At 51.7% G+C, this 25739-nt stretch overlaps 2 protein-coding genes across 3 annotated transcripts; one reads left to right on the top strand and one right to left on the bottom strand.

The window, feature by feature from the left end:
• The first annotated feature begins 1427 nt into the window (after window positions 1–1427).
• CKMT1B (creatine kinase, mitochondrial 1B) lies at window positions 1428–7651 on the top strand. 2 transcript variants are annotated; one of them, XM_084774324.1, is made up of 10 exons: window positions 1428–1652; window positions 2610–2814; window positions 3423–3621; window positions 3816–3911; window positions 4341–4562; window positions 4699–4784; window positions 4922–5045; window positions 6676–6810; window positions 6986–7111; window positions 7412–7651. In XM_084774324.1, the coding sequence occupies exons 2-10, from the start codon at window positions 2663–2665 to the stop codon at window positions 7526–7528; spliced, it is 1257 nt and encodes a 418-aa protein (XP_084630450.1). In that variant the 5' UTR covers window positions 1428–1652; window positions 2610–2662; the 3' UTR covers window positions 7529–7651. The 2 variants fall into 2 exon arrangements, with proteins under 2 accessions (XP_084630450.1, XP_084630449.1); XM_084774323.1 differs by lacking the exon at window positions 1428–1652 and having other exon boundaries at window positions 2438–2814.
• Window positions 7652–7783: 132 nt separating this feature from the next.
• On the bottom strand, window positions 7784–25062 carry STRC (stereocilin; the record flags this gene model as incomplete). The annotated part of the gene is made up of 29 exons (XM_084774532.1): window positions 7784–7977; window positions 8371–8518; window positions 8614–8711; window positions 8814–8962; window positions 9148–9290; window positions 10025–10180; window positions 10724–10893; window positions 11692–11848; window positions 12173–12263; window positions 12409–12605; window positions 12999–13134; window positions 14799–14911; window positions 15022–15145; window positions 16079–16137; window positions 16419–16544; window positions 16986–17054; window positions 17235–17402; window positions 17573–17611; window positions 17892–18074; window positions 18404–18536; window positions 18771–18886; window positions 19021–19207; window positions 19327–19493; window positions 19660–19770; window positions 19867–19929; window positions 20843–22241; window positions 23191–23215; window positions 23303–24088; window positions 25005–25062. The coding sequence occupies 29 exons, from the start codon at window positions 25060–25062 to the stop codon at window positions 7889–7891; spliced, it is 5460 nt and encodes a 1819-aa protein (XP_084630658.1). The 3' UTR covers window positions 7784–7888.
• Window positions 25063–25739: the final 677 nt, after the last annotated feature.

Here is a 25739-nt window from a genome sequence, read left to right as displayed (position 1 = left end):
ATACTTTCTCATATGCAATAGAATGCTTTTTTGTATGTGTATGGGTATTTTACTTATATGCTTGGGTTCTGTGTGTCCCTGGTGCTCCAAAAAGAGAGAGAGAGAGAGAGAGAGAGAGAGAGAGAGAGAGAGAGAGAGAGAAGAGGGCATTGGATCTCCTGGAACTGAGTTAGAGACATGTTGTCGGCAATCAAGTGTTTGCTGGGAACTGAATCCAAGTCCTCTGAAAGAGCAGCCACTGGGCCATCTCTTCAGTCCCATAAGGTAATTTTTATTTTATTATATTATTATTATTATTTTATTTTATTTTATTTTTGCTTTTTCAAGGCAGGGTTTCTCTGTGTAGCCCTGTCTGTCCTGGACTTGCTTTGTAGATCAGGCTGGCCTCAAACTCACAGAGATCTGCCTGCCTCTGCCTCCCGAGTGCTGGGATTAAAGGCGTGCGCCACCACGCCCGGCCATAAGGTAATTTTTAAAAAATGACTAAAAACATATTGTATGCCTATCAGGGGCTTACAAAGAATAAGAAACATGCACAGTATATAAATCTTTTCAGCAGAGCTATTGTTTCGCGTCAAAAGGCGTTTTCCAGACTTGAATAACTTCTCTACTCTGGCTGTCTTTATTTCTCTCTCTGCTCATCTCCCTCCCTACCTCCTATCTGCTGAACAGCTTCTCGGCCAAATAACAGCCCCGCTGCTCTGGACGGCTACCTCCTCCTTTTATCTGGGTAAGTATACGCCATCCCAAGTAATTATATTTACTTACTTACTCATACCTCCTCCTTCACCTGGATAATGAACACCCACAGCACAGGTAACTTTTTTTTTTTTGTCTCTCCAAAAGTGAGCAAGCTCCAACAGCAGATTCCAATCTAGTCTCTGAGAACTACTGTTTTTATCAAGAGAAGGGGCTTAAGTAATGGACCCCAGAAAAGAAATGGCTAGCTTCTAAGGATACCCACAAATAAGGAAGGTCAGAAAGGAGAGATATGGGGGCTTGCAAGTAAGAAGGGAATATGTGTTAGTGGGGCCAGCAGGGACCATGAAGGGTAATTTCCTTTTCCAAATACTCTCTTAAGACTTCCAAATATCTTCCTGTCTTCTGGACTGCCAGGAAGCTGAAGGAAGACGTATTAATGCTAACATGCCTGCCCTGCCTTGGCTGGCCCTCCACACCTAAGCCTCAGGTCCCTAGCTCAACTCCGGCTTTCATCCCTCTCCATGCGCGCTACTAAAAGTCATGTCGCACCTAGTCCTGCTGGTAGCTGTGGAAACAAAGCCTCTTGAGTCTGAAGGTGCACTTCACGAGAGAGAGAGAGAGAGAGAGAGAGAGAGAGAGAGAGAGAGAGAGAGGGAGGGAGGATCAGAAGAAGGCAGCGACTCCCTGATGACCTTAAGCCCTTGGACACCACCAGCCTTTACAACTCCAGATTAAACTGCGTTGGAGAGCCAGGCGAGGAAACACATGCGGCTCAGGAGGACCTGTGCCTGCCTGTTCCACTCCACACCCCGTCATCTCACCACACCCTTCTCCTGTCTTTATATTCCCTTCCACTCCAGGAACTGCCAGCTGCGGAGAGGGGAAAGAAGGAAGAAGGAACACCATTCTCTGCCCAACCCCAGCCCTGCTCCCAGAGTGACCAACAACAGGTAGGCAAGCTTTCAGACACTACTCAGGAGCCCTGTGACCAGCCAACAGGTTTAAGCCTGGGATAGAGGAAGAAAAAGAAAAGATCAAAGGTTAAGTAGGGGATAAGGTAGAGGAGGACAGACCCAAAAAAATTTTTTTAAGGGGCCCCATGAGAAGTGGAGGCAAGAAATAGCCAAGCTGAAGACTTGGGGGGGGGGGCAGTGATGGGGGGGGCAGCACAGATGGTACAAGAGCTAGTTCAAGAGCAGTTGCCTGGTTCTTTAGGAATCTTTTTCTCAACCCTGTTAGGAAAGTATAGTGTAGCAGGGAGTTCCCTAGTCCTCTTCCTGGTTCTTAGGAAAAGGTGACCTTGAGGCAGCTGGCGTCTTCTCCCCTGTGCTCTCTCAGCTTTTCCTCCTGTGTCTGTTTATTCTGTGGTTTTCCTGCGGCTGCCTCTCCTGGGAAAAATGGAGAGATTGCACGCAGATCGAATTCAGAGAAGAGGCTGGGCAATGTCACCCCCACCCCGGTACCCACAAAGTAGACGGATTGCGTTTCAGATTAAACGGAGGGGCCGTGGGAGAAGGGGGGTTTCAGGTTTGGGAATCCCGTGGTGCTGTCCTCTGCTTGGTGCTGAAATCTGACCACCCCCATTCTTGGTGGGCCTCTGTCCCCAGTCTCAGCAAGTGAATTTCGGGTCTTCCTAATTACCTGGCTGGTGTTACTCAACCCCACCCCCGCACACCTAGAGCGGTGGCAGGCGGAAAGGCGGAGCCTGAGTGAGCCCCACCCCTGGAGACTGCGGCTGGGGCCTCCCTCAGCTCTGGGTAGCCGCTTGCTCGCTGCGCCTCTTCTGCAGCCTGGTTGGCACCGGCTGCCACTTCAGCTTCAGCCTTCATCGTGACCCCCACTATTTTGGCTTCAGCCTCGGACCCAGCTCTGGCCCTCTTTCTACCCGGTTGCATCCTCCCTCCTAGATCCTGACTTGCGCCAGATCCTGCTCTGAATCCAGTAGCCGCATCCCCAAACCATGGCTGGTCCCTTCTCCCGTCTGCTGTCTGCCCGCCCGGGACTCAGGCTCCTGGCTTTAGCTGGAGCTGGATCTCTCGCCGCCGCTGGGATTCTGCTCCGCCCGGAATCTGTACGAGCCGCCAGAGAACGGAGGAGATTGTATCCCCCGAGGTATCAGAGCCTGAGACACACGAGGTGGGGGCTGGGGGTGGTAGAGGTGGTGATGGGAACCGAGCGGTATAGAGGATGACCTGAGCAACAGACAGGGCCCCGAAGATGAATTTCTGTACAATCTGGAGATCTCAGCAGTGTAGGAGAAGGGCCAAATTCATAAGGGAAGAACATGTCTGAGGACCTGTCACCCGATGTCACTGCCTCCAAGCCAGCTTGGCTTTGCGAATTCTAGGCTCACCCACTGCCCAAATCCCTTATTGGACGACTAGAAACTACCTTTTTTTTTTTTCTATCTTGACCTATTCTCCTTGTTCTCCTGAATTCTCCTGAGCCTTCCCCTCCCCCATCTCCAATGTTGTGCTCACTAAAAAAAAAAAAATTAACTGTACATATGAGGGAATTGAGGCAGCCACAGGCAGCTACAACTCTTTGGAAAGAAAAGACCCTGGAAATCCCTAAAGAGATTATCAAGGTTTAGCCTACCTCTAATTCCCCTCCTTCCAAGGAGCAAAGCCAGACTGGCTCACTGGACAGCTCCCAGCTGACATCAGTAGGTCTAGTCTCCTGTGCCCTCCCTCCATGGTTACTGGATACCCCCTTCCCAGCGCTGAGTACCCAGACCTCCGAAAGCACAACAACTGCATGGCCAGTCACCTGACCCCAGCAGTCTATGCACGGCTCTGCGACAAGACCACACCCACTGGTTGGACACTAGATCAGTGCATCCAGACTGGCGTGGACAACCCCGGCCACCCCTTCATCAAGACTGTGGGCATGGTGGCTGGAGATGAGGAAACCTATGAGGTAGGGGGGGGCCCCTCAGAGTCTCCCTGGTGACCCAAGTCACTTCCCCAAAAATCCCAGTTCCTTCCCCATAACGATCCCTCATGCCTGTTCCCTCAAGACTGACTTGTCTATCCAGTGATATCAACCCACAACTGAAGTGTAGGAAGGAGCGCCGTCTTTATAACCGTCTCTTCCTCTGAACTCCCTTTCAGACATTTGCTGAACTGTTTAACCCTGTGATCCAAGAGCGACACAATGGATATGACCCTCAAACAATGAAGCACACCACTGACCTTGATGCCAGTAAAGTGAGCCAAATGTGACATTTGCGCAGCCTTGTGGACCTCCAATCATTACACCTTATTTCCTGACTCGGGGCTATACTGCTGAGCTTTCCAGAGCTTTCCATACTGATAAGGGAGAGGATTACATAGCTTGAAGAATAGTAGATAGGAAGGCATAGTGGATAAGAGCGATAATGGGATTAAGGAGAATATGATCAAAGTACAAAATTGTGAAAGAATTTTCTTTTTTTAAAGTGACTCACACCTGTAATCTCAGGCCTCAGAAGGCCCAGGAGACACCACCCCCCACCATGACCATAATGTCTTCTTCAGTTAGCATGCCTGTCCAGTGTGTCCTTCCTTCCAGGGCAGGTGTCGTAATCCCTAAGAGCCCCCCTCCCCCACCCCGCCACTGTGTTTCTGTGGCTTACAAGCTTTTCTCCTATTCCTCAGATCCGTTCTGGCTACTTTGATGAGAGGTATGTATTGTCCTCAAGAGTCAGAACTGGGCGGAGCATCAGGGGGCTCAGCCTCCCTCCAGCCTGCACTCGGGCAGAGCGGCGAGAGGTAGAACGCGTTGTGGTGGATGCACTGAGTGGCCTGAAGGGTGACCTGGCTGGACGATACTACAGGCTCAGTGAGATGACAGAGGCTGAACAGCAGCAGCTTATTGATGTGAGGGGCCTTGACAGGGGAACAAGGTTGTGGGGCAGATGGAAAAGAGGCAGAGGGAAAAGCTGGGCCCTGATAGGATAGACATCCCAGAGGATACTGGGAGGATTCTTCAGTCCGATCCCTTTATTCTCCTCAGGACCATTTTCTGTTTGATAAGCCCGTGTCTCCACTGCTGACTGCAGCAGGAATGGCTCGAGACTGGCCAGATGCTAGAGGAATCTGGTAGGAGACTGACTGATCTTTCTTTCTTTCCCTTGTATGCACACACTTCCCCCCCTCCCCCCACACACACTCCCCCACCCCCACCATCCACCCCAGTTCTTGTCTTGCCTCTTCATCCTTTCACCTCCCGCCCTCAGGCACAACAATGAGAAGAGTTTCTTGATCTGGGTGAATGAGGAGGACCACACGCGAGTCATCTCAATGGAGAAAGGCGGCAACATGAAGAGAGTGTTCGAAAGATTCTGCCGGGGCCTCAAAGAGGTTGGAGAGGGTGTCCAACGTGAGCTAGGCGGGAGGAAGCGAGAGAAACCAGAGAGCAGCATAGGTGGATTGGCCACCTCATTCGTCAGTCCTCCCAGGCTGTTTGTGATAGTAGAAAGGGGTCATTATAGTCAGACCGAAACAATAGTGACACACCGGGGTCATGCTTGGAAACCCAAGGCATGTAGCTACTCCAAAAACAGGAAGAATGTGAGTAACCTAAGGAGGGAAATAAAGCATAGTCTTTGCCAAGTAACGCAGACAGCCAATGGCATGGCAAGCCAGTGCTGGGGTGAGGCGGGGTGTACAGCTAAGGGGAACGTTTGAGCCTGGACCAATACATCACCCAGTTCTGAGCCATGGCGGGCCTTAGCTCTGGATTCTATCTAGCATTGTGTCGAGGCTTTAAGCAGAAAATGCTAGAGAGACTGGGGAAGGTGGCGGCTGACATGGCGGACTTCCTTGGGAGATGAACCTGCAGCCTTTAGATTTAGTTCTGTTAGAAACGGCCATAGATCTAACCCTTATTGTGTCCTCTGGTACCTGCAGTTTTATTTTTGGACTTGTAAAGAGAGAGAGTGCTTCCCTCTTAGACTCTAGCTTGGGGAGCTTATACTATTTTTGGCAAGGAATGGATGGTAACGTTCTCTGCACGTAGTGAAATATTCTTTAATTACATGACTCAGTTTCCTCGCCTATAAAGTTGAGATAATAAGATTGCTTGTAATTTAGACTGTGAGGATTAATGAAGTAACGCAGGCGAAGTAATTGCTCTACAATACGTGTTGGCTTCAGCATGTAAGAATCTCCACGCTTGTGATCCCCTCTGAGCTATAGAGAGCGTCGTCTTTGTTTATACTGGGTAGCGGTCTTTGCGTCTATTGCTCTGGCAGACGCCTGCCTCTTCAATTCTAGCAGTCATAGCGGTGCTCGGGCTGGCTAAGGGAACAAGCATACCCTCTGAGTTCGCCCTCTTCTCCACTGTGCCCTTACATCTGGCCTCGCTGCTCTACTTCCTCATGTCTCTCTGCTGTACCACGTGTCCCTTCTACAGCTGAGAGTAGGTTCTCTCGCCTCTTCCTGTTACAAACCTTCGCGTCTCGTTTTCTGCCCAAAAGGACCCTCTGCTCTTTGTCAAAGAGATAATTGGTGCACGAAGAACTCTTGGAACAACCTATCATGTCTCTGTCCTGTTCACCACTCTGCCCATTTTGTAGGTCACCCTTAATGTATCATTCTCTTGAGGTTCTTCCACAAGCACTCTGTGTGTCCACGATCTTATCCGTATGCATATAATGTTACACCAAAGTCACCTTGCATGTACAGTGACAATAATTTTTTTTCCTGAGACAGGGTTTCTCTGTGTAGCCTTGGCTATCCTGGACTTGCTTTGTAGACCAGGTTGGCCCCAAACTCACAGTGATCTACCTGCCTCTGCCTCCCGAGTGCTGGGATTAAAGGCGTGCACCACCACAGACAATAATGTTTAGCAGCAACAAAGAGCATGTCACTCATCCATCCTCGAATACTGTAGGCATAGTTCTAGAGCGTCTGTGGGGCTAACCAAGAGGGATACATCCATCCCTGGTTTGTTTGTTTTTTTCACAACAGAATCTCTCTGTTGACACAGGTGGAGAAGCTGATCCAGGAGCGAGGCTGGGAGTTCATGTGGAATGAGCGTTTGGGATACATCCTGACCTGTCCATCTAACCTGGGCACTGGGCTTCGCGCTGGAGTGCATATCAAACTGCCCCTGCTAAGCAAAGTAAAGGACATGTGGGGCTACAGAGGGGTTGTAAGGGACAAGAGGGCTCGGATGGGGATGGAGGAGATACTCTGAAAGGAGCCAGTCATATTGGATCATGGCTAGAGAACCAAAGGCAAGGCGGGGACAGTCTATGCCTCTACTGACCTGCCCCTGATCTCTATCTTGCCTCTAGGATAGCCGTTTCCCAAAGATCCTGGAGAACTTAAGACTCCAAAAGCGTGGGACTGGAGGAGTGGACACTGCTGCCACAGGCAGTGTCTTTGACATCTCTAATCTGGATCGGCTTGGCAAGTCCGAGGTGAGATCTTAGGTATTAGGTTGAGAAGTTGAGATAAGACAGTGGCCAGCGAGCCTCAGGAAGGCAATAGAATCTGAAGCAAAGTTCAGGCTCAGTGGGGGAGGGGAGAGAAAACAGGTTTTCAGAGGTGGGAGATCAGTGCTAAAGGAACTCAGCCCAGGCAAGGTTGCAAGTGCTTTTGATAACAGCAGAGGCAGGTGGACCGCTGTGAGTCCCAGGCGAGCCAGGGCTACATAGTGAGATCCTGTCTCAGCTCGGGTAGATTGTGGGGCCCAGAGATCAAGGATTAGTGTTCCTCAGGTGGAGCTGGTGCAGCTGGTCATCGACGGCGTGAACTATTTGATTGACTGTGAACGGCGTCTGGAGAGAGGACAGGATATCCGAATCCCTCCACCCCTCGTCCATGGCAAGCATTAACTCTCCATCCGCAGCAGATGAGTCAAGATCCCCAGGACGTCTGCATATTTAACAGTGGCCCGTTCTGCTTGCCCGGGACTTGCCCCTCACTCCCTGTCCGAGTAAAGATGCCACGTTATGTTCCGGCTGTCTGTGTTATTTCTACTGGTGTGGAGAAGAGGACGTAGGAAATGGAAAGAAACGGGGTTATCCATGACGGCAGGAGACAGATGCGTCGGGAACACTGACTCTCAGGTGGGTGGAATGCATTAGGATTTTACCCGTGCTCATCACCCACTTACAAAGAAGAACTAAAATGCACTTCCATTTACAGTTTGTTCAGTATGATGCAAGCGTTCCCCCTCAACGGAAGGGACAGGGTCACAATAGGGGGCCAAGAAAGCTGATGGTCAGTGCCAGGACCCAGGAGGCTTGGAACCAGTCATGGAGACCCCAGGCTGAGCTTCGACCTATAGTGAGACAAGGAATGGGAGGGATGTCACAGTTCCGTTCCCTAGGGGCCTTTGATGCTTTGGAACTAGTTCTGTGAATATAGGCCCCTCTAGCCGGGCATGGTGGAGCACGCTTTTAATCCCAGCACTCGGGAGGCAGAGGCAGGTGGATCGCTGTGAGTTCGAGGTCAGCCTGGTCTACAGAGTGAGTCCAGGACAACCAAGGCTACACAGAGAAACCCTGTCTCGAAAAACAAAAAACAAAAAACAAACAAAAATAATAATAATAAATAAAATATAGGCCCCTCTACTCCAGAGCTCCTGTGTGGGTTCTGAGGGCCAGACAGCACCAAGTTAGGACTTGGACTCTGGGTCAGATGACAGCTTCTTAAACTGCCGTTGCTAACTTACCCCGCTGTTCCGGGATCTCCTTCCCTTCATGCTGGGCCCATGCAACCGCTCGTCGCTGCTCAGGACTCAGATAGGCCATTTGCTCAGGAGTAACAGCTACAGCCTGACCACTGGTGAGACTGGATAACTGGATGGGGTTGAATACCACCTAGAGGAAAGGACAGGAGTCAGCACATCCCTCTAACCCCATCGGGCCCGTGCTCTCCCTGCGGTAAACCTAGGCCCCAGTCCACCAAACCATACCGCAAACTTGGGAGCAGGGATGACAGAAATGGCCAGAGGAGTCAGGCCCTGGATCTGTTCCCGCAGCAACGCTGAAAGAGCCAGGTCTGGGATGCCCGCTAGTGAAGGGAGTGAAACACAGGTAATTATCACAGCCCGCCCATGATGTGGGAACCAAAGCCTGACACCCAATGTGACAAAAAGCGGCCCGGCTTCCCCACCTGCTATTGTGCCAATTTCAGTGAAGATCTCAGGCCCCCAGTTGCTGACTGGGCCAAAGCCGCCAGGCAGTACAAGGAGATAGGCCAGAACTTCCAGCTGTTCCTCAGAGCACGGGAGATGCAGGCTGCCCAGGAAGAGAGCTGCTTGGCTGTAGAGCAGTAGGAAGAGAGGGAGAAGAATTCAGCTTCAGTGACAGGGGCTGTGGTCATAAGATGGAGAAAAAAAGCTGGCTTCAAACGGACTCCCTTCCTTCATGGGATAAGTAGGCCCTTCGTGAACCCGCCTCCACTACAGCAAACCGCCCCCCCCCCCGAAAAACCTTCCATCCGTGACCTAAACTCCCAGCTGCTGATATGCTGCAACTCCTCCGGCCGCAGCCCGCAGAGCGTGTAACCTAGTGCTGTCAGGTGAATGAAGTCCAGGTGGCTCATATGCCGACCACTCTGCCGTAGGAAGCTGGAGACCACAGCTCGGAGCTGGGGGTGCACAGGAGAGGGATAAACCATAGAGAATTAGTGGGTGGGGAAATGACTAGGGAGGGAAGGTGCTACTGGACTATATTGCCTTGTTATTAACATCTGAAGATCCAATAGCCATGGAGAAAATCCAGGACACACCCTTCCCCTCACAAAAAATAGGAGGCGAAAGGGGGGAACGAGGCTAGAGAGCACCATTATCCAGGCCTTTAGAGAGCTCCTAAGGTCACTAGTGTAGCGTATTAAGAAAAGACAAGAGCTGGGCAATGGTGGCGCACGCCTTTAATCCCAGCACTTGGGAGGCAGAGGCAGAGGCAGAGGCAGGTGGATCGCTGTGAGTTCGAGGCCAGCCTGGTCTACAGAGTGAGTCTAGGACAGCCAAGGCTACACAGAGAGACCCTGTCTCAAAAAAAAAAAAAAAAAGAAAAAAAAAAAAAAGAAAAGAAAAGAAAAGACAAGCTAAGTGTGGTGACAACTTGTAATCCCAGAATTTAGAAGACAGGGGCAGCAGGATCAGGCGTTCTAGACTATTCTCAGCTGTGTAACAGGGTCAAAACCAAGGTGGGCTCCCTAAGACCTTTTTAAAAACAAAACAAACCCAAAAACTAGAGAAGATGGAAAGAGTGGCCAGAAAGGATTCCAAGAGAAAGTCCCTTGGGCTTGAGTAATTGAGAGGACTAGGTCTACAGGGCAGCTGTCTAAGGCAAGGCGAGGAAGAGAGCCGATGATGGTACCTGGACAGAGCTCCAGCCGTCTATTTGCCCCAGGCTGCTCAGCACACCCCAGTCCACCAGGGTCAGCTCTTGCAGCTCTCGCTCTCCTAGACCTATCAGGAGCCGGCCCAGCTGCAGGATCTGCTCAGGACGGAATCCCCGGGGGGCACCCCACAACTAGGAGGAAGATGGGAATGATGTGAGTGGGAAAAGCACTGGTCTGGGAGTGGAAGGCTGGCTCTTGGGCTTTAGCTCTGGGACACCGGTCAGATCGCTTGCCTTGTTTCTCGTTTCCTCGACAGTAAGATGAGAGTCTCTGAGTCAGGGGTTACTGAAAGGCTGGGGTCTCAGTAGGAAAGAAGAGCAGACTCCAGCCCATGAATTCTAAACTTTATATGCACCAGACCCCCTGAGGCACCTGCTAAAGTGCAGACCCCACACGCAAAGTCCAGAGACTCTTGGTCAGTCTGACACGGGAGCCAGCAAGTGCCTTTTAAGACCCTGCTCCCTGGACCACTTTATACGCATTCAGATAGTGCCTCTAGCCCTTTCTTCAATACTGAGCCCCTCTGCCTCCTACTTATAATCCACACCTCTCGCTTTCATCTTCTGTTTCCCCATCTCTTACCTAACTCTCCATTCCCTTGTGTCCCATGTCACACATACTCGACTTGCTTGTGTTTTTACCCCCACGGCCCCATCCATCCCTCCATCCCTAACCTGCTTGGCTTTGCCCATGGCTGCCTGCAGTTCCTCAGGACCGAGTCCTGGGTCTCCAGCAAATAGTGACAGGCAGTCTTCAAAGTCTGAGAGCTCCATCTCTGCGATCTGTGTCGCAGACCAGGCTGCTGGAAAGGTCCCCCGTATGTCTGCACAGCTCGGTACAGGCTCTGAAGGAAGAAGACAGAGACAAAGGGTCAGTGTAATCCTAAATTACGCCTGCAGTGACAGAGCTCATTCAGCCTTTGGAGGACAGAGCAGCTTGGGTAGCATGGGTTAAGGAATGGTCACAATGAGGAGTATAGGGCTCACGGGGTATCTGGACAAACGTGACTGGATCCGACAAGGCCATCCTGTGTTAAATAGACCACAGAGGAGATGGCTCGGGGATTGAATGGAAAAAGCTGAATTGGAACCCAGGTCTCTAGCCTTAATGATTTCTCCTTCTGTCTAGGGATTTTCCCAGCAGAGAGCACCACCCTCTGTCAGGCCAAAGAGAACAAGAAAATAGAACTCCAGGATAACTTTTTGTTTTGTTTTGTTTTTGAGACAGGACTTATATAGCCCAGGTTGCCCTTAAATCTGCTAAGGATTCCTGATCTTCCTGCCTCCGCTCCCAAGTGTTTGGATGACCGGTGTGTGTACCACCACACCTGACTTTAAACATTTAAGGGGTTATAAACTCCCAGCACTATAGATCCTTACAACTAGAGGAGACCTTGAATATCATCTCGTAACTCTGTGCTTTCCTGATGACCAAAGATCAGGAAATCGGCTCAAGCCCTGCCTCCCACCCACCCCGCTGTGGTGCTAGCGATGGCGGGCCTTGCAAAGGGCAGGTGAAGCTCAGCCGCCAACAGTCACCCACCCAGGCTCTCAATTGCGCTGTTTGCCTTGTTGCCGTCTCCTACACCCCTGCTGGACATATGAGTACTTGGCGGGGGCGGGGGCGGGGGGGGGGGCTTCACCTTGGAGACTCCCAGCAGCTGGATGCACAATCCCAGCTACTAGAGCTGCTTTCTTGTGGGCAAGCTGTGGACCCCCACACAGATGTCCCAGTCTGCTCTGCTCCCAGCTCTGCTGTTTTCCTAGAAGCCGCTCCAGGGTCTCTGGGCCCAGCGCCTCCTGCAGGAGAGAGTAAAGGCAAAGAAAGGCACCATGGTGGCCAGGGCCAGGTGTTATCATTTCAAGATCCTATCATCCAGTGTGGAGGCTCATGCCAGGTATCCCAGCACTCTGGATGCTGAGGCAGGAATGTCGGGATTTTTAAAAACCAGCCTGGGCTACAGAATGAGGTCAGGCCAGCCTGGCTGTCTCAAACAAACAAAAAGCCACAAACAAGTCCTGCCTTTGTTGATCAGTCTCCCCACCTCCAAGCTGAGCTCCCTTTGCCCTCCATGACCTAGCTTCCCACAGCCACCCCTCAGTCTCCTTGTTCCTTCACCTCACCCTGGGGATCAGGGAAATAGCCTCAGTAGACAGAGTGAACACTAGGCGTCCAGCTTGCTCTACTTCATCCTGGCTCCACAGCTCTGGTTTCCTAGGGGACAGAAGGGACAGTTGAGGGACCGAGCTGGGATGAAAATATGACGTGCTGTGACTGGGGATGCCAGGGACCCTTTAAGCATATGGAATGGGATACCACTCAAGGGCCTGAGTAGAGGAGGGTACTGAAAGGGGCATACCCGAGAACAGGCTCCTGCAACAGCATCCATCCCAGCTCTGTGGCAAATGTCTCGCCTAGGCAGAAGCCCTGCAGCTGACTGAGATGGGACAGTAGAATTGGTAAAGGGATCCGTCGTATGCTCTCTATTCCCAGGAATCCAACCAAGGGGCCCAACGTCTCCAGCACTTCTTCAGAGATTGGGGTCTCCTTTGGAGCCTGGAGAGGGGCACCGAGCCTTGGACAATGCTCCTGACTCAACACCAGACTCTTTGATCAAAATACTAAGGCCCTTGACCCCAGACCCTCCTACTTCCAACTTAGCCACTATGAAGACCAAAGCTCTTGCTCACTGCCTTAACTGGTGAATGAGCTCAGACAGAAGCAGATAGAAAGACAGAGAGGCAGAATCCAGAGGATTTCTTAGACTCTAAGGGACACAAACATCAAACATGAAGCAGGTTTATCAAAGAATCAAGAGGCAGGTCTAGAAGCCGAGGTTGGTTGGTAGGTTAGCAGTCTAGGGCTTGGGCCTAGAAATGAAAAAGGACTATTGGAGGAGCTAAGTTCACTAAGGACAGCAGATCTGAGTCTGATAGGGTGGACTCTTACCAGGCTTTTTAGTGCCCGTTCTGCCAAGGCTGCCTGGTGGAGTGGGGTCAGTGCCAGCAGCTGCTCTGGAGCGCCATGGACCAACTCCACCACCAACATAATGGAGTCATTGGATAATCTGTCCATCAGTTGGATCCTATATTTGAAATTGGACAGTGGTGACATTCAAGTGGATCTGAGAAGGGCTCATCAAGAAGTCCCATATTCCTAATACCAGACCTAAACCTGTGACTGCACACAGAACTGATATCCAACAGTACTAAGCCAGTTTCCACTATGTGCTTGAAGGGAGAAAACAGAGACAGCAGCTATCTCTATCTGTCCTTTGAAACAGTCCTCCCTGATATGATGAAATCAAAAGCCCCAGCTATTAAGCACTGTTCAAACCAAATAAGCACTGTTACATCCTTTCACAAGTGAGGAACTCTAGGTTTCTGACTCATGGTCCAAAGTCTTTCACCTCAGCTGGGCTCTTGGAGTTCCACATTATCTTAGAGAACCAATATAGTTACAGAGATTTAAATGGCCTTAAAAAGCAAACAGAAATCATAAGTGGCACCTGTACTCTATAGGGTCAAGCGTACGTGTACTAAAATCTACAGGAAGTCTTGTGCATAAGGGTATTAGCTGCCTCCACTACCTGCCCATCTCCAGGAAGACTTTAACTCCACCCTTTCCCCACAGCTCAGATGGAAAGGGGCTGGGAAAATGAGAAAAGAAGCACATGGGTAAGGTATTCATAAAGTAGGGGCTGGAGAGATGGCTCAGTGGTTAAGATGGCTCTGGCGACTCTTCCAGAAGACCCGGGGTTCAATTCCCAGCACCCCCCATGGCAACTCACAACCATCTGTAACTCCAGTTCCAGGGGATCCAACACCCTCTGTGGGAACCAGGGATGTTCTTGGTATACAGAAATACATGTGACAAAATACTCATAAAATAAAATAATATGTTATTAAAGATACAAAAAAAAAGCTGAATGTTGTGGCACACACTTTTGATACCAGCACTTTGGAGTCGGAGGCAAGTGGATTTCTAGGAGTTGGAGGCCAGCTTGGTCTACACAGTGAGTTCTAGGCCAGCCAGGGTTACACAGTGAGACCCTTTATATTTTGTTTTATGTATTTATTTATTTATTTTGTGTGTACTCATAAGCTAGAATCTCTGAGATGGTGGAACCTTAGGCCCACCTAGTCTTCTCTCTCCCAATTCATACTGGAACTGGCTCTCTAACATTCCTTCCACAAGACCATCCAGCTTAGCTTTGGATAGCACAACTAAGCAGAAACTCACTACTTCAATTGCATTACATTGTGCAAAACAATCTGTTTTTTTTACCTTATTAATCCTAGTCTCACCTCCATGGAACCACTCACAAATAAGCCTGTACACTTTCTATTTGATAGCTTCTCAGGGATTTGAAGGCTTTTAAACACACTTCATTTCTGCACCACCCCACCGTTACACCCATCCACTCCTCTGAACACACTGAAAACATAGTGCTCTAATCAGATTACAACCCTCTGGGACATAAATAGACCATTTCCTCCTTCGTTTCAGTTACTACACATCCATTAATGTAGCCTAAGATTTTTTTTCCTAAATTCACCTGATGGCCACAACACAGTATTAGCTTTCCTGTGCCAGGGCCATTCTTGGGAGTGGAAAGATGCACAAAACAGCTATGAAAGAGTCTTGTTTGGGGTTGTAAATGATGTCAGAGGAGCACTAGGCAGAAGGTTACCTCTTGCAGTTGAGCACCCCGAGGGAGGGCCCCCGCAGCTCCAGGCATGCACTTACGGTAAGTCCAGGAGCAGCTTTGTGTCAAGCTCACTCAGTTCTGGCCCCAGGACGGTCAGCTCTGGCTCGGGCATTGTCATCCTTCGCTGTACCTCTGCCCAGATACAGGCCCGCTAAGAGGTACAGGGTAGAGAGGGCAGGGTCAAGACAGAGTTGGGCGTGGGGGCTGGGGTTCTGAACCCAGGGTCCAAGCCTCCCACTAATACCTAAGACACCCTCTCACCAGGCTCCCTCGAACACCAGTGGGCAGTTGGTAGAGCATGTGCACCACCTCAAGGAAGTCTCCCATTGAGCTGATCTGCTGCAGAAACTCACAGGACATGCCCCCTGCCAGGTTGCCCAGAGCCCTGTGGGCACATGAGTGGGAGGATGCTCTGGAACACATGTAATAGCCTGCCTGATCCTTAATATCAGCACTCTCAACACAAAGACAGATGTTACTGGTGGCCACTTACAGCTTGTGAAGTGTTTGCGTACAGATAACATCATTGGTTTCCCATAACATCATCGCTGTTCAGTAGTGAGAAAATAAAGATCTACCGAGGCCAAGGGATATTCTTAACATCAGTCTGTGAGAAAGTAAGTTGAGACTAGAGCTATGTCTTCAGATTCCAAAGCCCCTGGTGCTTTTACTGTAGGTGTAAGTAAAGTGATACCTACTTCTTTCTCTAGCAGCTTGAGAGTCACCTTGAATCAAATTAAGAACAACAAATGTCTACTGGGAGTTTCTACTGGGCCAGGTTACTGTGTTAATGCCTTAATCTCACTCAATCTTCACTATTGCTCTCTTTTATTTGTTTAGTTTATTTTATTTTATTTTGGTTTTTCAAGACAGGGTTTCTCTGTGTAACAGAGCTCTGGCTGTCCTAGACTCACTCTGTAGACCAGGCTGGCCTCGAACTCACTGAGATCCGCCTGCCTCTGCCTCCCAAGTGCTGGGATTAAAGGCGTGCGCCACCGCGCCTGGCTCGCTATAACTCTTTTAATTCTCATTATATGAAAGAAAAAATCTGAAGCTTAGAGTAACTAAGAGACTTGGCTCTTGGTAACAGGGATGTGACATGAGCCCCAGTTTTCTAAGTCCCACAGCAATAATTAAGATAGTTGTGGCACCATGGAGGGAAAGGAGAAAAACAAGGGGACAGAGGAAAGTCAGAATGCTGGCAAGGTTGGACTGAGAGTCCCTCCTTGTATCCCCATCACACAGCACCTGGCAGATAGTGAGCACTTAATAGTGTCAACTGAATTGAACCAACTGTGCATGCAACACAGCTACGCACCGCAGACTCCTCAGGGTCAAGTTGGTAGGCACTTGCATCTTCTTCCAGAGAAACTGTGCCTATAAATAGACAAGGAAAGAAGAGCTTCCCAGGAGAGGAACTGTCCTGAGGGCCTCAGAGGGGAGCACGAGGCCCTGTTTCTCTACTTTGTGATTCCTACTAGCCCTGCTTTCCCAAAGTCCTACTACACACACACACACACACACACACACACACACACACACACACACAACACACACATACACACAAGAGAGAGAGAGAGAGAGAGAGAGAGAGAGAGAGAGGTTAAAGGAAGTGGAGAAGACAGAGATGGAGTTCTAAGGGCAGAAGAAAGTGTTACCTGTTGCTCAGACCAAGGCAGCTGCCGATAGCGTCTCCGGTTTGCCAGAAGAGCCGCGGTGTCCAACTGCAGCAGCTTTAACGGGAGCAGGGGAAGCAGACAGTCTGGCCAAGTGGTGGGGATGGGCTGCTGGCAGTGATGATAGGTAAGAGGGTCTGCACTAGCCCTCAGAGAAGGGCAGAAAGGGGGTCAAAGCTCAGATGGAGTAAAACAGCATTTGCTACTGCAGCACCGAGGGCTTAGGCGCCCCTCACAGTGCAGGCTGTTGAGGTTGTATTTGCTAGTGAGACACCTGATGAAAAGAAGTCCCCGAGCCTCTCTCGGCCTGACTCTTTTCATGCGGAAGCAGGAGGTTGGCCTGGATGACCCCAGGCCTTCCGGCTTTGACACTGTAGGACAGCGGGAGTAGTGCTGTATTGCACCAGGAACCGGGATGCTCTTAATATCTAGGCAGGTGCAGAACTTGAGCTTTCAGAGCCAGCACAGGGGGAGTGTGCGAGGCAACACCAGCTAGAAGAAGCTGCCCAGAACACGGAGAGGTGTTCAGTCTGGAGATCCCACACCTACCTGACCAGGAATGCACACAGTTGAGCTGCCGCCACCTGTTGCACCCATATTTTTAACACCATCTTTTACCTGCACAAGAATTAGCAGTATTTGTGTGTGTGTGTGTGTGTGTGTGTGTGTGTGTGTGTGTGTGTGTGTGCGTGCATGCATGCGTGGGTGTGTGCATGTGTGGTCCCTGGCCACAAGGAAGATGCCCACACTCTATATACTACCCCACCTTCTGCTCATCTCTTTCTCCCTGTTTCATACCCGAAAGGTCTGCAGCAGCGCTGCAGTCTGACAAGCCGAAAGCCTTGACAGCTCAGGGCCCAGGCAGGAACAAGCGCCAAGCAGAACTCGTTTAGGGATGGCCTGGAGTGTCTGGGGGCTGAGACCTGGCAGAAGAGGGTGCAAGGAGCAGAGTTCCTCCAGGGATAGCTAAGGGACGAGAGAGAGAGAGACGAGAGTTCTGAAGGAAAGGGGCAGGATTTTAGAGAAGACAGTAAGGTAGAGGGCAAGGACAGCTGAGAGGGTGAGAGGGCGGATGCTACAGCCATGGGGCAGGGCCCAGAGCCCGCGGGGTAGACTGAGAACTTACTGCTACTCACTTCGTGCCTAGGAAGGAGCCTTCCAAACAACAGGACAGCCTGTAACGGGATGGAACAGGAATCAACAGCTCTCAGGCCCCAGCAGGCCCAACCACCAGGTCCCCAGACCTGCCCTCTAAAGTTTCCCGTTCCCTCTTAGTCACCTCAGGGACCAACCTGTCCGCAGGTGCTTCTTGAGCTGAGAAAGGGGAAGGAGGCATGCCTTGCTGACACACAGTTCACCTTCAGCCCTTACCCAGCGGGGAGGGAGAGCTGATGATAGCCCTACAGGAGATGCTCGTGACTGGGGGGGGCACGTCAGGGAGTAAAACAAACCCACCTGGGCAGGTGTGACACTGGCTCCCTGGAGGGCAGGAAGCATGGCTCTGAGTTGGGGCTCTGACAGCTCCTGCAGGAAGCGGAGGCCCAGCTGGGGAAAGAGAGGAGCCCAGACCCGCAGCTCTCGGGGGCTTAAGACAGCTCCTCCGGCTGAACGTAACACACCCAGAAGTTCATATGCCACCTGTAACAAAGGACGCCTTGGCTGGAGCTGGGGAGAAAGCACAGCTGTATCCAGGACTGCCTTTCCAAAACCCACATCTGGACTTACCAGGGCTTTGAACCAGGCATGGACCAGATCAAACTGGTTCGAGGTTACAAAATGTGTAATAGGGTAGGGACAGGAAGAGGAGGGAGGAGGTAAGAACGGCTAAGGCCCCAAGGAATAGTGGGGCCAGGGAGTGAGACAAGGCGACCACCCCACTGTGCTTCAGCTCAGCTGGTACAATTGGGCAAGTCACTCACAGTCCCTGGGGGAGTCTGGAGTCTTTCAGATTTGTACCAACGCCTCACCCGTCCTTCTGGGCTGAGGGTCCCATTGGCGGCACATTCCAGCAGGCCCTGTTCTACCGGCCCCATTGGATCATTCAGGGGCACCAGACTCTGTAGCTCCTCGGGACTCAGGAAACACGCAAGGGACCCAAGCCTGAAGGGGACATGAAGGTGGCCTCGCTGTGGTCACTGCTAAGTATCCAGGCACAAACTATTTGCTACATAGAGTAGCTATATAAACTAAAACAACCATGTGTTGGTTTCTCTCTCAGAACCCCTAGCTCGCCAGGGCCACTTCCTTCTCTCTTGCCGCATCCTTCCTAGCATCCTAGCCTGCTTCTCTACCAGCTCCACGCGGGTCTCGGTCTTTGGGCTCACAGCCACTCACCTGAGCACCTGCTCCTCACCATCCTCCATGCTCTGGTTTACCAGGCTACGAAGCACATGCCGGGCATGCCCTGGCCCAAGACCTGCCACTGGCCAAATATCCTCCAGGGCCTGGATCTGAGATAGAGAAAGAGAGGTGGGGGAGGGGGAGGGAATGGTGAGACAGGGACCCTCACTAGGAGACCTGCCACTGACTCCCGACCCACCTTGAGGAGGGTGGTGGTGTAGTTGAATAATGATGATTTTCATACCTGGTGAGGGCTGAGTTGTAGAAAGTTCTCCAGGGGGAGATGGGGAAGCAGAGGCAGCACTGCCCACAGCAGCTCCTGGGGCCAGTCTGGCACTTCTCCAAACAGCTCAGGGGCCAGCAGGCGCTTTGCCAGGGCCTCCTTCTGTTCAGGCCTCATTCCTGAGCTGTGATCCCGGATGGCAGCCAGGCTAAGGAGAAGCGGGTCTTAACATTTTTCTCTCTGCTAAGGTCTTGTCAGGACGGATACTCTCCCCGGAAAGGGGCTGGCTGTAGGAGGCTGGGCTTGGTAAGCAGGAGTGGTGCTTACACGCTGTCATTGGCCAGAAGGGATGGTGGGAAACGCATCAGGTCGGGGACAGCCAGGAAGGGGATGAGTGGTGACAAGTCGATGAAGAGCTGGGAGGTGAGGCGTGGGTATCGCTGGAGCAGCAAAGCCGTCAGGCGCCCCACGGCCTGCTCCTCAGATGGCGGAACCTGTAGCAACGGATGCCACCTCTGAGGTTATTCAGTATCTTTTGCCATCCCCCGTCTTTGAGGTTCCCTCTTTTCACTTAAGCAGGGCCCCCAGAATGCTAGGATCTGAGTGCCGCTGGTCTCTTTATTCCTCCCGTTCTTGTCCCCCTTTCCCGCTGTTGCTCACCTTCAGCTGAGCCCAGGAGCGGTGCATGAGCGTCAGGAAGCCCTGCGCAGCCTCCGTCTCTGCCGAGAGCACCAGCTGCTGAAGGTCTTCCGGAGGCATGTGCAGGTAGGCCTGGGGGCAGGAGGCTACGGTGGATATGGCCTCAACAGCCAGACACCACAAGCCATGGCTGTCACTCAGCCAGCCACGTGCCCCTCCACTTACTACCTTCACCAGGATCTTTAGGACCCGAACACTCTTCTCTCTCCGGAGTAGATCCCATAGTAGAGGCTGGTGAGGATAAAACACAGGAGACTTGTCTTTCCCTTTGATCCTCCCAAAGCTCCCCAGGCACTTCAACTCAACTTTGTAGGGATGCTTGCGTGTCCTTCATCTGAAGCCAGTACGTGAGTCTCCTCAGATGGCAGTCCTTGTTAAATCTGGGACCATATCCTAACTGCTCTTGTGCTCTCTCCAGTGTGATGCCTATAGCCCGCTCCTCAAATACTTGTAGGCCTGAGCCAAATTAGATAGAGTGACTGTGTTCTGTCTAACTCCATTTTACAAATTCCACACAGTGCCTTTTACATAACAGATATTCGATGAATTAATTATGAAATTTAACATATTTTAAGCTCTGTTGGCATACAGAAAAGAATCTACAATGCAGGAAAACATCCCTTGCTGAAGATGACAGTACTTTACGTAATAGTTGAACCTAACCAGACTTCTGATTTATACTCCCCTTAAAGCTTTCCCTTTTATTCTTACTTTCCAACCTACAATCATCACTTGTTAGGGAGAAAATTAAAGCTTCCTGTGGCAGAAGAGGCAAGAGTCAGAGAGTGGGACAGAATGACAAACGACGTTTTCTGTATGTTTATGTATCATGCACTAGGCTAAACCCACAGCACCTAACATTCCATGGACTTGGCAGCTATCCTAAGAGTCAGTAATTTTTTTTTTTTTTTGAGACAGGGTTTCTCTGCGTAGCCTTGGCTGTCCTGGAATCACTTTGTAGACCAGGCTAGCCTTGAACTCTCGAGTGCTGAGATTAAAGGTGTGCGCCACCACTGCCCTGCATTAGAGCTCTATACTTAAATCCCTCTGAGTGCTGCATTACTTCTCTTTTCTATTGTAAATAGATTTCCTGGAGTCCCTTCCTTTGCTCCAGGGGCTTCTACGGTGGTGGCAGGTCACTCACGCTGAAGCAGGATAGAAGCTTCATCTTGCTCATGCCAGAGCTGAGGGCAACAGCGGACTCTAAGCCTGGAGGGGTTGGCTCTTCTCTCGCCAGGTACTCCCCGACCGTCCTCAGTACACTTCTCCGGCCCTCTGGGCGGAAGGCATCCCAGAACGAACAGTTGTCTGGGAGACTAGAGAGCAGCAGGGCTTGACCCAGCATTCCCTGAGTCTCAGCACCCCCAGCCCCTGGACCCAAAAGGAAGGTCAGTAGGCGCAGGAGATAATGCAGGCGTGTTGGGTGGGCGAGGGCTGGCACAGAGGACTGACAGCGCGGCAGCTGGGATAGCATGCCCAGCAGAAAGGGACCAGGAGCCAGGCAGAGTGGGGACGGCCCTAGAGGTGGCAGAGAAGGCAACAAGGGGCCCAGCATGCCTTCTAGAAAGCAAGTGTCATTTCCTCCACGACTTAGCCTGCACTGGCCTGCTAGCCAAGCCCAGACGGGAACCAAGGCGTCATACATGGTGTCATTGGCACAGACCATGAGCAGGAAGCTGCCCCCATCTGGGCAGCGTTCCCCACAGGGCCCAACACGGCAGGGTGGGAAGTCAGTGGCATCCAAGGTGGGGCCCTGACATACATGCTGAACCCAAGCCTGGTTTCGGGGGGGCACAGCTTGCAGACTTTCCTCCACACACAACCGCTCAGCCCACAGTGTCTCATTCTCCAGAAAGCAACCCCAGAATATTTCTGGGGTGAGGGGCACAGGGACCAGGCCATCTGGGCAGCTGGTAGGTGGTGGGAGCAAGCCAGCACAGAGCTGCTTTACCAAGCGACGATTGGGGACAGACAGGGCTGAGAATGAGAGGTTGCTGCAGATCATGTCCAGAAACTGATCAGGAAATTGATCATGGCAGGCCTGGAGCCAACCTCGGGCACCTGGTGCCCATGAAACTGCATACCATATAGCTGTCTGGCAGATGACAGTAGTGCTAGGAGGGGGCTCTGGGGTGGTAGGAGGGGGGCTTGGGGTGGTAGGGACGGGCTGTGGGGTGGTAGGGACGGGCTGTGGGGTGGTAGGGACGGGTTGTGGGGTGGTAGGAACGGGCTGTGGGGTGGTAGGGATGGGTTGTGGGGTTGTAGGGACGGGTTGAGGGGTGGCAGGCTTGATGTGCTGGCAGAGCAAGTAGATAGAGAAGTTGGAAATGCTGTAGGGTGGCTCTGGGCCCGAGTGGTCCTCACAGAGGGCCTCCACAGAGATGGCTCGCTGTTGCCGAGGGCCGATGGGCGCTGCGGGCTGGGAAGCCCTGGGCAGAGGCACACCTGTGCTCAGGCAGTGCAGGAGCGCAGGGGGTGGAGGTGGTGATGCAGACAGAAAGCCCAGAGCTTCAGCATCCCAGGAAAGGTTGTTCCGCATGCCCCTGGGCGCAGAGGGAGGAGCCGGCAGGCTGGGATCAGTCTGCAGTTCCTCTAACGGAAGACTTTGACCCTAGCTCAGAGCTCGGTGCGTGTGGGGGGTGGGGGGGCCTAGGGAGAGGGGGGCTTTTAGGCAAACACAGGGTTTTCCTACAGTAAGCTTCCTGAGAATATAGAAATCACTGGCTTGAATACTAGGATAAAGGAAAAGACAGAAATCTATGCTGCCAAGGCACAAAATTGCCTGGGGCAGCGCACTCCTATCCACCTGGTCCCATCCTTTTTTCCTTTCATTGTCTGGTTTTAGGTAGCTTCAACAGAACCCTTGTTTTGGGCCTCACATCAGGAAAGGGTAACTGCGCATGTCCAACTGTGAATGTTCAACTGTGCTCTAGCATTGTTGTGCTGAAGTAGAGGAGTCCTGTTGTTCGCCCTGCCCCCAAACCCTGTCTTTACCAGCTAGCATGTATTAGGTATTATATACAGACATTGTTCTAAATGGTTTACTCTTTAGCAACTCTTTTTTTTTCCCCCTTCCAAGACAGGGTTACTCTGTGTAGGCTTGACTGTCCTGCAACTTGATCCATAGACCAGGCTGGCCTTGAACTCATAGAGATCCTCCTGCCTCTGCCTCGAAAGTGCTGGGATAAAATGCATGTGCCACCGTACCCAGCTTTTATTAACTCATTTTACTCCTCACAACTCTGCAGTAGTGTAATTTTTGTTTTATAAATGGGTAAAGCGAGGCGCATACTGCGTGTGTGATGTGTCCAGGGTCACATGACAATGGAGACGGGGAGTTGAACACCAACCCAGACACCCCCACTCCAAAGCCATTTATCCACACCCCTTCTATTGATCTGCTCCTGAGTTCTGGGGGCTAACACCTTCAGCACTCTAGCTACAGATTGCTCAGACCCAACGCCGCAGGACTGGAGGTTTTCTCTTACTTACCATAAGAGCAGCTGTTGAAGGTTACCTAGGAGGGAAAGAGAGATGAAGGAAACAACCCAAACCTCGCCTTCTTTCCCTGCTGCATCCCAGCCCTCACCTTGGCAGCACTCACCTCCCTGGCACTGCCCACTGGCGTCAGGCTCTGGCTGACCCATAATAGAAAAGACCTCATCTTGCAGAGAGTGAGTGACGCGGAGTAGCCCCTCCTGGAAGGCAGCATAGAGGGGGGCCCCCACTGTGCGCAGCAGACCACCCCAAAGAGCTTCCTCAGAGCCCAGCTCTCCTGTTGGGGTAAGCAAGCCCAACAGACCCTGTAAAAAGTGAGGAGCTGGCTCTCTCCCATCAAGACCTGTGGCATTGGTTGGGTCCACACTGGGCTGCAACTGCACCAGGGCCTGCCAGCGTGTACCCTCTAATAACAACATCAGAGACGGCAACCAATCAGCAGCCAGGACACAGTCAGAGGGCCCATCGCGGCTGCATGGGGGCCTCGTGGGAGCAGGGGAACCTCCAGGAACTAAAGCTCCCAACAGCGCTTCTACAAGTCCACCCAGTACACCTGCCTGGTGCACCAAAAAGTCCCGGGGGGTCAACTCCTGCCCCAGGAGTGCCAGCACATCTCCCAGAAGCCCTAGCATCGGCTCCCAGTCTGGGCTACCTCTCAGTGTCACGAGGAAATCATGGAGACGAAGTGCAGGGGGCTGAAGAGGTGGGGGCTCTCCCACTGGTCCCTCCCCCATCCTCCCAAGCTCAAAGGAAGAAGAAATGTTGGCCAGGAATGCAGAGAACCGTGACTGGCTGAGGGAACGCTGAGGTGCTTGGTCCAGAGAGGAGATGAATGACTTCAAAAGGGAGAGACCAGGATCCAGAGGCTGAGGCTCAGTAGGCGCCAAAGTCACTATAAGAGAGATGATAAAGCCGGGGGTGGCGCATGCCCAGCACTCGGGAGGCAGAGGCAGGCCGGTCGCTGTGAGTTCGAGGTCAGCCAGGTCCAAAAAGCTAGTCCAGGACAGCCAAGGCTACACAGAGAAACTCTGTCTCGAAAAACCAAAAAGAAAGGGGGAGGAGGAGGAGGGGAGGAAGAGGAGGAGGAAGAGGAGGAGGAGGAGGAGGAGAAGAAGAGATGATAGATGGCTAAAGGAGAAAGGCCTAAAGTCCAAACTAGCTTCTCCCTTGACCACAATTCCTTGCTAGGATCTGAAGATGGAGTGAGGCCATCTCTCTCATCATCCTGCTCTCTGAATCCTTAGTAGCACCAGTTTGGGCCCTCTTCTGTGTCCCTTTAGTGTTTATCTAACTGGCTAACCCTCACACTATTATTTTGTAAGCTTTGTGAGGCAAGGTTTCTCTGTGTAATCTCGGCTGGACTCAACTCTCAACCCTCTGCCTCGGAGTGCTGGGCTACCAGGCCCAAGCCACCATCCTCAGCTAACCTGGACTCTTGTCCTGTTAAAGGGGAAGGAGGGGCAAGTGAGATGGCTCAGCGGGTAAAGGCTTCTGATGGCAAGCCTGGTAACCTGCGTTCAAAGCCCAGAACCCACCTGGTGGGTTTGAGAGAATCCTGCAGTTGTCCTTAAGTCTGCCTGTGTGCCATGGCACCTCTTAAGTGTGTGTTCACACACAGTTTTAAAAAGAGGGGAAAGCGCTCTCTGTCTCTGTCTCTGTCTCTCTCTGTCTCTCTCTGTCTCTCTCTCTCTCTCTCTCTCTCTCTCTCTCTCTCTCTCTCTCACACACACACACACACACACACACACACACACACTGAGTTTTTAAAAGAAGGTTATTCTCCTTCACCCCAAGCTCACAGTTCTCACCTTTGTGTGACAGCAGCAATAAGAACAGCAGCAGCAGGGGCCGGAGGCTCGGAGCCATGTTCCCAGGCGCTCACTAGTCCTAGAGGTGGATTCTGGTTATTGTCACCTTGAAGGACTAGCAGCCAGGTGAAGACAGGGCATTGAAGACAGTCTGGGGCTCGTCTGACACTGTAGTGTGGTCTCTCAGGAAACAGTATCTGTAACCTGACAGCAGGCTTGTCACCGGAGCCACTGAATACCTGATCCTTTGGCTTTGGGAGAAGGGTGTACCCCTGAGAGAGGGACCAATGACAGGGGATCACGGGGGCCCTCGGCGTATTACCCAAGGAGATAGCATGAGTTGGGAGCCAGAGAGAAGTAGGCAGCCTAGAAATGTAATCTGGAGGTTACATTTGGGAGCAAGGAGGGTATAAAAGGAGCTTGAGAGGCAAAGAAGATTTGCGGAATTTGAGAAAGGAACTGGGCATACAGCTGTGAGCAGAGAAAAGATACTAAGATCCGTTTCAAGGGTGGAACGTTTAGGGAGAAGGGTTATTACCTTAAAGGCATTATCTAGAAACCCACAGTATTGGTGCTGAACTGATAGCTCATCAACTAAGAGTCTGTGCTGCTTTCACAGAAGACCTGAGTTTGATTCCCAGCACTTATGTCGGGTGGGTCGCAAGTGCCTGTCACTCCAGCTCCAGGGGAATCAATCTAATGTCTCTGGCCTCTGTGGCCTCTGCGCTCCTGTGC

This window comes from Acomys minous (genome assembly GCF_964271855.1).
Source record: "Acomys minous genome assembly, chromosome: 3".
Taxonomy (NCBI): domain Eukaryota; kingdom Metazoa; phylum Chordata; class Mammalia; order Rodentia; family Muridae; genus Acomys; species Acomys minous.
This window is presented reverse-complemented; position numbering and strand designations above follow the sequence as displayed.